Here is a 14,048-nt window from a genome sequence, read left to right as displayed (position 1 = left end):
TGGCGAAGCCCGGGAGGACGCAACCTGCTCTGATACCAATTGTTGGAAATATGGCTGCAAGGAAACACACACAGCTTCGAGAAGACGAAGGAAGCTTAAGGCACACAACGGAGAGTAGTATTACTTAGTGTGCAATGGAAAGATAAGCTAGCCCTAGAGTGATGGGTGTACATACAATGCATGGGGCAAAAAACCTCCTAGTGAGGGAAAAAATGCCCCAACGGTCCTAAGTGTGTTCACACACATCACTACCACATACATATGGTAACAATTATAGCCAGTTTTAAAACCTTTGTCCAGAAACATTTTTTGGGTCACCGATTCAGGTATCCATACTTTGAAGTCTTCCACGGTTCCACATTTTCTTGGAAATTTAAAGCTACTATCCATTCTACTCTATAATGGAGAGTCCTTTTCAGGCTCCCCATGTGGCACATGAAGGAGACTATGAGCTCTATCTTTCCATTCTACAATATAAGAGGACTAGGGAAAGGAAATGCCATGATATTTCCCCTGCCTGCGAAGAGGGGTGGGGAGTTGAAGAGACGAGGGGGCCGATAGAGAGAGAGAGAGAGGAGGAGGAGGAGGAGGAGGTAAAGAAGAAGAAGAAGAAGAAGAGAATTTTAACGTCGTAGGAAACTGTCTCAAGAGACCTTAAAGATCTATCCGACGAGGAGAGTTGAACTCAAGACCTGTTATTCAAGAGAAAAATGGCATAACTAATCTACCACACTTGGGTGATAGAAAGGTTATAGAATTTTAACGTCGTAGGAAACTATCCCAAGAGACCTTAAAGATCTATGCAACGAGGGCAGAGAGAGAGAGAGAGAGAGAGAGAGAGAGAGAGAGAGAGAGAGTATTAAGAGTTGCGATAATTATCGTAATAGTTTGAGAGAGAGACAAATATGGAGCTTGAGATATATATTAGACTTGTCTGATGTGACATAATAGGCTATTGACTATGCGTCCATAAAAAAGACCCCTTCAAAAATTCAATTTTTTTTTTAAATGAAAAGAGCTATTAATAGTGTTGCTCGATGGTCTATCGGATTTACGACAGAATTTGTTTTCACACACACACGTTTCTCCCCTTGTGCTATAGCTAATTAGATTCATGCCCATCATGTAGTATGATTAATCGCCTTTTGTGAATGATAATCTCTCATGATTATACACAGTCTCTGATGCTCTCGGAACAAGGTGACAATTCTATGATATTCTCACGGAGCCTGCTATGTGTGTATGTGTGTTTTTTTCCCAATTCCCAAAGTCACGATTTCATTTGTTGCGGGATTTTGGTGGAGCATCTTAGTCTCTTGTATATTGTTGTTGTATTAAGATATTACTTATACACAAAAGAACATTTTGTTCAAAAAATGACTGGCTTTAGATATTAGGAAGATGGTTTGTGCAAAAATAAATATGAATTCAATTCATTTTTGTACAATATAATCAAAATGAAATGACATTCCAGTTATCCTATACATCAGGATTAAACCCATAACTGAATATGAGATACTCCTTCATCTCCAAGGTCGGACTGCACCAATGCTAAACCTTTTTATTTGTTTAGACAAGACGACATATTTTGTTGAACTTGGCTACGTATAACAGGTGTCAAAGTTTGTTTTAGTTGTTATCCATGTCAAAGTTAGAATTTATTAGACTAGCTATGCAAAGGTAGAAAAGTGATCCCATTCTTAAACTTACATAAAACTATCATTTCCTTACTTCAAAGTCTTGAAAAATTTGTGTAACATTTAATGGCCTAATAACTTGTGTGTAGCGGAAAATAGCATGAACATAGTAAGCATTTCATTAGAATAGATTCCTAATGAGAATAACAAGAGTGCTTGGGTGGAGAGAGCAACAAAAAGTATAACACCTAGTTAGATAGCATGAACAACACTTGAAAAGAGAGAGAAATTAAGCTATTGACAACAGTTGAGGATCAGATTTACATGGAGGCGGTCCCCCCTCCAAAAGGCTTTGTATTATGGTTTCTCCCATCAAGAGAGACATTTTACAATACAATTCTTTATTTTCCTTCAATACTATCTAGTGCAATGAAGATGGAAACTTCAAGCACTAAGCAAAACACTTATTAAACACAAAGCCAAAAAATTCCAAGAAATGATAGAGTCATTACCTGCATCCATTCAAACAAGACAACATATATGTTAACCTTGAATGCGTTTTACAGGTGTCAACGAACTATATCAGTTGTTATCCATGTCCAACTTACAACTTTTTGAAACTTAAAACTAATGTCCAAAGTGTTCATGTATTCCAGTGTTTTTTAAGTTCAATTCAATGCTTGTTAAAAAAGTTATTCTTTCTTTGATTTAAGTAATTATATATATGGTTTCTATATAGTCTCAATTTTTATTAGACCTTAAATATGTTCGGTAAAGGCGGCATGCCTCATCGTGCTTTGCCCGTGTTCGCCGGCCAGTGTCCGATTACCAACATTTATCTCCTTATTCTTTATACATACAAAGAATAACGAACTCTCACTCATTCTCACACTATTCTCATACAATGAGATTTTGGAGCTCCACCCCACATCCCTGTGTCATGCTCTCTTTCACACTCTTTCCATCTTCGCTGCACACATGCATGCCTCCAATCCATGCCTTTACAATTGGTATCAGAGCTTGGTTGGGGAGACAACGCAGGTCTGGATCTGCAGGGATGTAGTCATAGCAGCTGTTGGAGAGCTCGGACAAGTGACCAGACATACAGAGAGCTTATAGAAGCTTTCTATTACTGACAAATCAACCCACACTATAGTAGGTTTGCAAAAATTGATTTTCGTAGGTCATTTTTTGGGCTCGAAAACAGTGTTTTTTGCGTAACTTTTATATACGAAATACAATTTATGCAAGGTTAGGGTGTAACTTGGGGTTTTGGCACACAATGGTGATGTCCATTTGAACTAATTTTGACCTTTGAATATATGCATCAGTAGCTGTTTATTGTGTGTCGAGGATTCCACACATGGTTTGGTCTCTGATGTCAAAGTGGTATTGGCTGCAAGTTTTCTCACAGGTGGGAGGATACGATGTATGCCTCATGTGGTTTGATGCTTAGGGAGACTCATGTGATTGCAGTTTGAGCTCGGTAATGTATGCCTTGAGCATGTATTTTGGCAGTTCACAGGTAGAGCAGGTATTTGTGTACTAGATTTGCAAGGTATTGGCTGCAAGTTTTTTCACAGGTGGGAGGATACGATGTATGCCTCATGTGGTTTGATGCTTAGGGAGACTCATGTGATTGCAGTTTGAGCTCGGTAATGTATGCCTTGAGCATGTATTTTGGCAGTTCACAGGTAGAGCAGGTATTTGTGTACTAGATTTGCAGGTGTTTGCAATGATATATGTAAAGTGTGGAGATTGGTACATGCATTTGGAGTGCGGTTTGATGCGCTTTGGTTGCACGGTTTTGAGTGTGCATTCACTTTGGTTACTGGTTTTGTAGCCGTTTTGCTAACAAAACTCTGGTGACATTTTTTCAGCAGTTTTAAGCGCATCGTTGATCAAGATTGCGATTGCTTGTAGCACTAGGATTTGCGTACAGTGTTTTCCCTTTTGGGTGGTGCATCACGGACGTGTTCTGCTCTGCATTTTTGGTCTTGAGTTGTGAGCGTTCGGCTATTTGGAGCTTTCAGTTTTGACTCCTAGCTACAGGTTGAGTCTAGTATTCCCACAAGTGTGGCCATTTGTAGTTGAGGACATCTTCTGTAGTGTTTTGGGTTGCATACCAGCTTCGACATGGCAGGTGTCTTGAGCTTTTTCTTTGTGTATGCTTTTGTGGGATAGTGGCTAGAGTTTACTCGCCATAGTTTTGTGATCGAGCTTGGCTCTCACATTGACAGGTCTACGAGCCAGGTCTACAAGCCATTTGTGAACTTAATTTTTCAGCCATCATTCCCTCTTTGTAGGTGCCTATGTATGGCTCAATTGTAAGCTAATTTGCAGCACATTTGTGACCTATTTCTTCAGCTATTTGAAAGCTGAATTTGGGGCTGTTTTGGGACTGATTTGCAGCCATATTTTTCAGCCATACACGAGCTTGTGTTACTCTACAAGTACATTTCTTGTTACTCTTGATAGTGGTTGAGTTTTGGCTCCCACTTTTACACAGGTTGTGTATGCTACGGCTTTCTGCACATTGTTCATTCATTGACACATTTTGGTAGCAACTTTTCACTCACATATGTATGTCATTTGTGGCACCGTTAAGTGATACTCGGGCTAGAGCAGTTTGGCTCTGTGTATGACTTTGCGAGGTGATTCCGGATGAGTACATTCCACGATTGGCCATTTGGGTATTTGTTGTCTTCTCCACTGCGATTAATTGTTGCGTTTTTGGCTCCAGATCAGAGGAGGCTCTCCCAAAATTTTGCCAGAAATATATGCCTGCTGCAAAGGCTAGTGAGCTTGACCTTTGCTCACCTTCTTTGCTTGAGACAGTGGTTTGCTCTTGGGTGGGAGAGTCTTATGATCTCGAGCATTGTTTGCCATAGTTTTGGCATGGATATGGAGACACTTCAGGTTAGAGGTGGTTCTCGCTCACGATCACGGCTGACATATTGGCACTGCGGCCACGATGGGCATATTAGGCACCTTTGCTTCAGGTGTATGATAAAGTGAAAGAGGCAGATGCATGGTGCTACTATGAGGACAGATACTAGAGAGTATGCATGTGACGGGCATGTCACTTTTGAGTTTAGCTTGTCTTCAGACTACTTTGTGTCTTGGGATAGCACATTGTCTACGTGTTTTCCACTAGACAAGCATGTAGTTTTTCACGTGACGCCACGTCGTGATTTGTTTTGCTCTTTCTCTAGTGGGAGACTTGGTTGTGTGCAGTTTGCTGATAGTTCAGTATATGACATAGAGGGTGCTGGAGATGTATGCATGTCTTTACCTAGTGGTGCATTGCTTACGCTATGGGGTGTACGTTATGTACCAAGACTCAGCCACAGTCTCATTTCAGTGCCTCAGTTGTAGCATAGTGGACATTGTGTATTGCTTAGAGAGCGGCCATTTCAGATGCATAAGGGATTAGTGGTAACAGCTAGTGTGCGCATTTGTCGCACGTGTCAAAGCAAGGGACTAGCCGTTCACTGTGTACGAGCCACAAATGGTTGCAAGCACACAACCATATTAATCTAGCAAGCTCAAGGGAACAAGGGTGTATCACTCACCACCCTACGCTCGTCTTCGTGGAGGATTCCTTGCCGCGAAGAAGAGGGAGCTACCACTGTGCCACGCTCAACCACCTCGCCGCCGTTGTGCCGTCACAATGCTCTCTCTCTCTCTCTCTCTCTCTCTCTCTCTCTCTCTCTCTCTTGCTCTCTCTCTCACACACACACACAAGGAGATGAAGAAGAAGATGGAGATGGAGCAAGAGCACTCTTCAATTGCACAAATGAGAGAATGAGTGATTTTTAGGTTTAGGTGACTTTTATATGAGCTTGCCCATTCACACTTGGGAGCCCATGCTTAGCCAACTAACCCTTGAATGTTCTAGTTAGAGTGCGCCTCTCATCGGCGATCACTCTTACCCTTTTCCTAGTGGACCAACAAGCCCGGCCCATGACTACTAGAAGTGGATGAAGGTGGTTAACATGCGCCCCTTCCTGATGTAGATTCTGCCCTCAAAATATAACAGTACAGCATTGGGATCCATGACAGGAGTACGTGTAAGCAGAAGAAAAACAACATTGTGAAAGCTCAAAGGCAGCACGTGCAGGCGTACAATAAGTGAGATGCATACATGATAGTCTAGGAAATGCAAAAAAAATTCATGAATTGTAACATTGCCAACAACAAAAACAAGTGTAGTACCTGAATAAAATGCAATTGAGTTAAGATCTATTAGGTTGACTCGAAGAGAAGTACACAAGAGCTAAGGCTAAAGTAAGTACTAGATTGATCAATGTTAATTAAAAAATATGGACTAAAGAGGACCTAACCCTAAGAATGTTCGTCGGGGTCTAAAGACTAGTGATCTGGTCACTTATACCACTTAAATGTGATCAACATAAAATACAAGGAAGTTTGTGCTATTTGCTTTCTCTTTTTTTTTTGTCATAGTTACTACAAGTCGCTGGGGACTCGAGGTCTCAAATACCAGCAAGCTGGGAGACTCGAGGTCTCAAATACCAGGCAGCTGGGAGACTCGAGGTCTCAAATATCAGCTTAACACATGGACTTCCACAACACAAGTCACACTAAGGTGGAATAAGCTAGAGAGAACTATATCCTCATAGCCTAAACATTACTAAATTTACTACAATTAATAGACTATTTAGGAATTAAAGTCAGCAATTAAGTGGCTTAGTTTAGCCTAAGGTCCTGATACCTACTTAAAGCCAACTAATAGACCAAACTCAAAGAGAAGAACAAGGTACTAGAAGTTTGAAAATTTTATAAGATCTAAATTCGCAATGTCACAACTTCACAAATTTTATGCATTGTTAGAACTCAAATGACAAGATGCAAACATGTAACTGTGGAAAGCATAGATAAAATGAAGTAATACACCTGATATAATGGAGAACATCCATTGTAACATCCATTGTCGTTGTTCTTCGAAGGCATCCTTATGTAGTCACAAATTGCACAATAGTCACCATCAAACATCCACCTTTCAGAGACACATCAGTGGGAAAAAAGAACTTTGCTAATCACTAAACTGTAAAAAAAAAACACTCCTATCGTACTAATCTTACCTACCCTCCATCACTCGAGTAAGTAAGTGATGAGGATCAAAGTAAGTGGAGGTTAGAGAGCTCGATCGGTAGCTCCTCAAAGGCTAAACCACCATCCTCATCATCAAGGTAGGTGTAATCCTCTTTAATAAGGCCATGTTTTGACTAATATTGTGCACACTTGTTTGCTAATTGCTCTTGCTCTTTACTATTTTTTTTTATTTTTTTTATTTTTTTTGTTTAAAACTAAGGTGGTTAGTTACTATAGGGTGGTTAGTTACTATATATGTATATATATACAATTCCCAAAATTGGAAAGCTAAAGGGTTAGGGAAAGCAGGGTAAGAGGGAAATAATTCAATAGGCTGACATGAATGAAGACTCCCCCCTTCCTTGGGTACATCATGCTTTAAAAGGATATCATCACCTTTTGGAACCAGTTATTCCAATTGGTAATAGGTGAGGATTTTAGCCAATAGTTCTCTATTACCTTGGGTGCCTCGTCGAGTTGCAAGGGTGGTAAGGTACTCTCCCATGAATGAACTTGAAGTAGTGCATCATGTAATAATTGATCAATGGGAGGTGTCAAATCTTTTGTAGCTTCATGGAGGCTGCCTATGGTAGGTGGAGGTTGTGTAGAAGCTTTTATCTCTATGGATGCATTACATGAGGAGCTAGAAGCTTCATGGAACTCCCCCTTTCCTGAGCTAAACCAAATAGATTGGTTTTGCCTTGGAGCCCAAACCAGCTTTGGAATAGGTGTGTAGCATTCTGTAATCTTTCCCTTCCCACGGTCTTCCACCGGCTTTGGAATCACAGGATTTGACTCACATGGTTTTGTATTGGATAGGAAAGGAGACGATTTACGTTTAGGTACCCAAATTCAATCATTTCCATTGTAGTAGCTTTGGGCTTCTAATAGTTGTTTGGGAATCCAACATGATTTGCATTTCACCTTCTTAACTTGAGTGAACGCCTTCCTTCGAGGTTTCCTTTGTGTATTAACTTGAACCATAGGGGGGTCCGATAACGATACCTTGGGGACACATTGATATGTACCCTTGGTCGGATCACATGGAGCCTTTGATGTAGCACTATCTATCGTAGCCATGGAAGTTGAATCTTTAGAGGGTTGTGCTACTGGCAAGGATGTTGTGACTTTTGGACTGACAATATTTTGTTGTTTTTTGTGTTATGAAGAGGTGAGATTTCAGGTGTTATTCCTTGAGCCGTAGGGCCATCAGTTGGTTTCTGCGTCATGATACTCCCGATCTCCCAATCGATATTACATTTGACTGCAGACATCCATTTGCACCCCAAGTTTAAATTACCCTCCATAGTACCAACAGGCATGACCAAAAAGCTTTGAATCATGGTTCCATTGTCATAAATAACAGGAGTATGTAGGATTCCAAAAATAGTGGTCTTCTTCTTATTGACGCCCTTGACTTGGATGGTGCTTGTGGATAGGGGTGGTTTTCCTAGCTGACACCAAACTCCATAGGATAACAAATTATGTTGAGCTCCTATATCCAATAATGCGTTATATAATACTCTCCCATAGAGGCTATTTAGTTCAATTGGATATCGTAGAGGTGGCTCAAATTCCAATGAATCATCATCAGTGTCTTCAAAAATGCTTTCATGATTCCCAAATTAGCCTCTCATTGGCGTCTAAGACGTTGTTGTCTTTCTCAAGCCTCAACTCTTACTTGGATCTTTTTAAGCTATGCCTATTCTTTGGGTGCTTTCTTTGATGGATGGCTTGTAACTCTTTATTATGTCGTCTCCTTACGGTAAGGCTCAATTTTGGCTTCTCTATAGCCTGAGGTTGTGTGATGTCAATGGGTTGTGGACTACACCACATAATGCTTTGAAGGTATCCACCCCAGTTATCTACCAACTTCCAATGAGCATCACATGTCCCTATATAATTAAGCCATTTTGTGGTAGATCTCTTTTTATTTATTCTAGCACACACATTTGTTTGATATCGTTGCCTCTTATATCTCTTACTCTTCTTGTCTAATTTTTTATTACGGCCGATCTCTAGTGAAGAGTCACTAGATGAATCGCTACTTGTGTCTTCTGCTCCCTTGGATAGATTGTTATCTAGGGTACCACTGGCCACATTTGCACTAAGATTTAACTCAGATTCTTTGTTCTCAAAGTCAATTTCAATTGATGATTCAGACTCCAAATCATGTGGGCTATTGTGAAATGCTACTGGTTCCCTCGGGGGGTTCACTATGTGTAAAACTACCATATCACGTGCGTTCAAGACATGTTTGTAAAACCCCTTATTTGTGAATTTTGTTAAGAATATAATGTACCCTTTTCTTTTAAAATCTATAAATTTTTTTCAAATTTGAAAAAATAATGTCCTTTTGTATATATATTTTTGTAAGTTTCAAGAACTTTAAATACCCTTCTGTTGAACTCACGTGATAGGTTACATTTTTATTAGGTGACCTCACCGGGCTGGTTCCAAGGCCAATCAAACCTTCATCTTTTAGGTCATCATAAGCTATGTACATTGCTTCTAGCATATTTAAGGGTACCAGTGGTGGCATTTCATCCCCCTAAGGTGTTACCCAGGTCGTCCCCCTGTTTTTGTAAGTGTCTATGGTTGCTGCTACGTGGACCCAATCCACATTGTCAGACTCGGTCATCCCAGGTAGAACATCCATATAAGGAGAATCTTTCCCAAAATCCATGTCCATTTTACATGTGTAGCAATACTGCAATGGAGCCAAATGAAATGTGGTGTCAGATCTATGATCGATCATAAACCTGTTTCCTAGACGATGTGCTCCACTAGTTACAAGTTCCACTCGAATGACAGAATCTTGGAACTGCAAGTAGACATGGTGCTTCCCTCATGAAAGGACGACCTAAGATCATCTCAGATGCCATATTGTGCTTAAAGAAATCCATAACAATGAAGGTATTTCTTATTTTATGTCCAAAGACCTTGATCTTGATATTTTCTAGCATCCCAATAGGTTTAACAATAGACCCATTTGCCATCTTTACTACTATGATTGTGGTCCCAAGGTGAGGTCTTCCCATAGTTTCCTAGCAATTTTTAGTTACAATGCTAACCCCAGCGCCACCATCAAGGATTCCCTTCACAGTTAATCCCTTGGTAGTGATTGGTATGGTTGTGTTGGATTCATTGCCCTCAAAGTATTGTCCCAACTTGTTAACATGTATTTCTACAACAGGGTTCTCATCTAGGTTGGGTTGTGGATCTAAGTGTTCCTCCTCTATTGGCATCTCCCTAGCTCCATCCATCTATGCAAATTGTGGTAGCCCGACCTTCAGTCTCCATTGAGAAAAGCTCGAAGAGCTAAGAATAGCTTAGGGTCTCCATATAGTTTGGACACGATGGTGGTTCTAACTTTTGAAACCATGAAATCCATCAATTTGGCATTATTTAGCAGCACCTTTTGGGCTTCAGTCCCTTGACGTGGGGAAAATGGGATCTCCATTTCTTTGATAGGGTCAGGTAGTCCCTCTGTAAACATTCTTTCCAACAAGAAGTGAGTATGTCCACTTTCCCATGACTTTAAGTCACTTTCTTCTTAGATGACACTAGGTATGGCTAGGGGTCTATGGACTTTATGAGGTTTTTGTTGTGTAGGGAACACTGTGTATGTAATCTAGATCTGCCTAGGTGCTCGTTCTAGATCTCTTTGGGTATCTTATACCAAACTCCATAATTGCTTGACTCGCTCGATCTCCTCTATAGGGTTTGGATAAGTTCCTTTCTTCTTCTTGGGTCTTGGGCATTGTGGCTCATGAGGATCTTCCTTGTTGGTTTCTTTCTTAGTGGTCATTTTGGTCTCCATGGTTTCACCTGAATCAGAATCCTCTTCTGTGTCGTTCATATATACGGGGTTGTCACCAGTCCCTATGTTGGTCTTTGAACTGGGGTCGGACTTCGCTGCTTCTTGCGATCTCTTCCCTCGTGTTTTCTTCTTCTTCTGAGATTGGGCAGTTGATGCCATTTCTCTTTCTTCAAGAAATTATTTTTTTTTTTGGAGCATCGATCGTGTGAGTACGTTTACTGGTACCATAGGTGTACTTTGTGTTGGCTCCTCCATAACCTCAATCAAGTTTAATGGTGTGATCTTCGATGCATTTGGATTATTCGGACACTGGGCAATCAAGTGATCTATGCCACATCAATTACACATGAGTATCAGCATTGTAGACGTGCTCGCTTGATTGGTTGGCATTAGTGTGGCATTCTTTTGTAGCTTAATAGGACACTTGGCCACACGATGTGGACCTCCACACTCATAGCACTGAAGAGGCGGTCTCTTGGCAGTGTAATTGATATTTTGGCCTCTTGCAACAAGAGCAGCTACTTGATAGACATGTTTGACTTGTCCCCAATAGTCCTCCATGTAGTATTGTGGACTTTCTTCAAGCACATTAATCCCATAGGCAATATTAGGGTCTAGATCTTCCTCACAGCCTTCCAAACAAGCATTAGATGACTCACAACCCACTTGATTCACAACAATGATTCTCGGATGTGGTGGTTGTGGTCCTAGCACTAGAGGTGGTAAGGGTATTGTTTAAACAGCATTTTGGGCCCTAGGGACCATGTGTTGTGACCTTTGTTCAAGAGGTGGGGGCTGGAATCAATGCAGGCCATATCACGCTTAAATACTATGCAATCCTTAGCTTGATGACCATACCTCCCATAGGCATTGCAATTCCCATTGAATTTTACTCTAAAGGTAGGGTATTCATTGGTACTATACAGACCATAGCATACTGAGTTGCTCCCTTCTTGGATACATATGATTGTTTTGCGGAGCACGATTGTATCTAAGACTCTTTTGAATGGCCTTGGTGAGATTTGCTAAAGTCATCTCAGATATATTTGGCTCCTTAGCAATAGGATTTAGGGTCATTGGTTGATGCCCCAATGGTTGCGAGCTAGTAGATTTAGGCTCTTTGAATCATTAAATTATCCTCCAATTGGATCGCATTGGTGGTGACTGCTTCCCAAGTGATGATACCTCTAATGACTAGGCAATTGTAGATATCCTCATGTCGTAATCCCCTAATGAATCTATCAAGCAATTGATTATTATTGAAGTGCTCATTTGGATTACAATGAGAATTCACATTTTTCAAGCGACCAATAAAGTCCCTCACCATCTCTCCTTCCTCTCGTTGGGATTTTTGGAGTTGAGACACTACACCCCAAAGCACTCCCTCTCGTATGTATTCTTTTAATTCTTTTAAGAATAGTCTCCTAAGAGTAGGGTAAATCGTTTTTTCTTCCACCCTTAGGGTTCTATACCAATACCCAGCCTTCCCACTTACGGTTAGGCTTAAAGGATCACTCTTATGCCAGGTCATTGTGTTCTCTTAGAGAATCAAATATTTGTTCAAACACTTCAATATGCTTTCTCACATCCCTGTCTCCACTAAATTTTTATGTGAGCTTGGCTATTTGTACTGCCTTACTTCTAGGCTCTCTATCAGGCGTGTTACGCATATTCTCAGCAATGGATCGACCGATGGCTTGAGCAAATGTTGCCAAGTCGCCTAAGTGAGCAAGCACCGTGGGTGAAGGTGCTCAAGAGACTACATGTAGAGTAGGTATTGGCATTGGGCTTAGCGTATAGGAAGCCCTTGGGTTCCAAGTTTGGTACGGTGTTGTGCCATGTGGTGGCCGAAAGTTCCTATGTGTGTCCCTAGGCATAGCAGACATCGGATGTGACATGCTAAGGCTATCCGGTATGGTCCCATTGAAATAAGATCTTGGGTGTTGTGGTTGTGGAGCATAGGTTGTTGAAACAATGGGAGGGGTAGGGGCTACATGAGTACGAGGACCCATAGGTGTATACAATTGGTACACACTTGATGTTAGAAGCTGGACACACCCCACGGCATCTAACTACTCGGTGGACTATTATTTTTGTAATTATTCATTCATTGATTTTTCACCTTGTAGATATTGGGACTTATAGAAGTTTCCAGATTGTATTCCAGTTTTGATAGTTAGATTGAATAGATGGTTGATTTTGGAACTTTAGGGTGTGAGAAGTTGCAAGGTATATATACCACTTTTTGACCTTAATGACGGACCTTTTGTCATTTTTAAAAAGAAGTTTGAAGTCTGTGAGTGAGCGTACTGTGTACGAGAGAGAGAGTGTGAACTTCGTCTTGACGGTACGTGTGCTACAGTGGTCGGAATCGAGTGCGGAGAAGTGCAACGTGTTGCCCCCGACTAGAGCTACGCGCCGATACCAACATTGCGCGCATACGGTCCGGCTTTGAGAGCTCCTTCGACGAGCTTCATCAGTTGTTTGGGTGAGCATACGCTATCCGATTTCGCATTGCAGTATATCCACGCGTTCACATTGAGTAGAACTACACATTAGGCACTTTAGATTTCGAAAACGGAGACCTGCAGATTTCGGCCAGACATCCTACGTGTTTCTGCACTGTGTGTTTTGGGTCGTGATTTTGGTTCATAGACCTTAGGGAGAGCGGCCTACATGTATTAGTAGGGTCTCCTTCAAGTTCTATGGTGTTTCGAAAGTGTTTGATGGGTGTTCGGCTCTAGCAAGCGTTGTAGGAAGTTTCCTCTTTTGTACTCTTGAAGGCTGTGACTTAGACAATTGGTAGAGACCTCTATAGGAATTAGTTAAGAGTAGGTCGAGTGTAGGTTGACACCTTATGCTTGCTTCCACGCGCCTGCGGGTCGAGCTTCGTCCTTAGCTGACATTACTTGTTAGGTGAGTTCTCGCTGTGGTGACGTCCGTCGCGGCGTACCCGTCCAACATTGGCGCCGCTGTCGGGGACAAAAACCTTAGGTAGGTGACCGAGACTAATCCTTGAGGATTGGGATTTTTGGCTTGCCAAGAGTCTCGCTTTACATTTAGATAGGATCAGAGGGTGGAGGACTCTCTAGGTCTTAGAGGGAGTTTAGGAAGCGTATGTCTGGCCTAGATCCTTCGACTTAGGTAGAGGAGGTAGACTTAGGTAGTTTTAGGTAGTAGTCGAGTTCTAGAGTAGGAGTTGGAGTGGTAGAAGCGGTGAGAGGTAAGCTTGAGAGTCAGGAGAGGCCAAAAAGCAACCAAAAACACCATTATCACGATTTCTTCATGATAGGTAGGAGTAGAGTAAGTAGGACATCATGATTCAGATCTAGAGCATTTCATGCATGTACACTTGCTTGGTAAAATCATTACAAGATTTTAAAAGACGCAAAAGTGTGGTTGAAAGCCTATTGAAGTCTAAAAGTTACGTGAGTGTTTCTGATATATCTATAGAGCATCAAGAGCATTCCTGT

At 41.3% G+C, this 14,048-nt stretch overlaps 1 protein-coding gene across 6 annotated transcripts in view; it reads right to left on the bottom strand.

The window, feature by feature from the left end:
- Positions 1-1,926: 1,926 nt before the first annotated feature.
- Positions 1,927-14,048, bottom strand: part of LOC147441184 (amino acid transporter AVT1B-like) — a 121,596-nt gene continuing 109,474 nt past the window's right edge. For 4 of the 6 annotated variants that reach the window (XM_086482875.1, XM_086482879.1, XM_086482878.1 and 1 more), the window contains exon 10: positions 5,408-6,612. In XM_086482875.1, the coding sequence (XP_086339001.1) occupies positions 6,488-6,612 (125 nt within the window). In that variant the 3' untranslated portion in view covers positions 5,408-6,487. Of the gene's footprint in view, positions 2,150-5,407; positions 6,613-14,048 lie in introns of those variants that run through there. The other 2 variants (XM_086482877.1, XM_086482876.1) reach the window with 2 other exon arrangements.

The sequence above is a fragment of the Adiantum capillus-veneris genome, chromosome 15 (genome assembly GCF_014529385.1).
Source record: "Adiantum capillus-veneris isolate H3 chromosome 15, ASM1452938v2, whole genome shotgun sequence".
Taxonomy (NCBI): Eukaryota; Viridiplantae; Streptophyta; class Polypodiopsida; order Polypodiales; family Pteridaceae; genus Adiantum; species Adiantum capillus-veneris.
The sequence above is the reverse complement of the archived record's forward strand: the minus strand, read 5'-3'. Positions and strand labels throughout refer to the sequence as shown.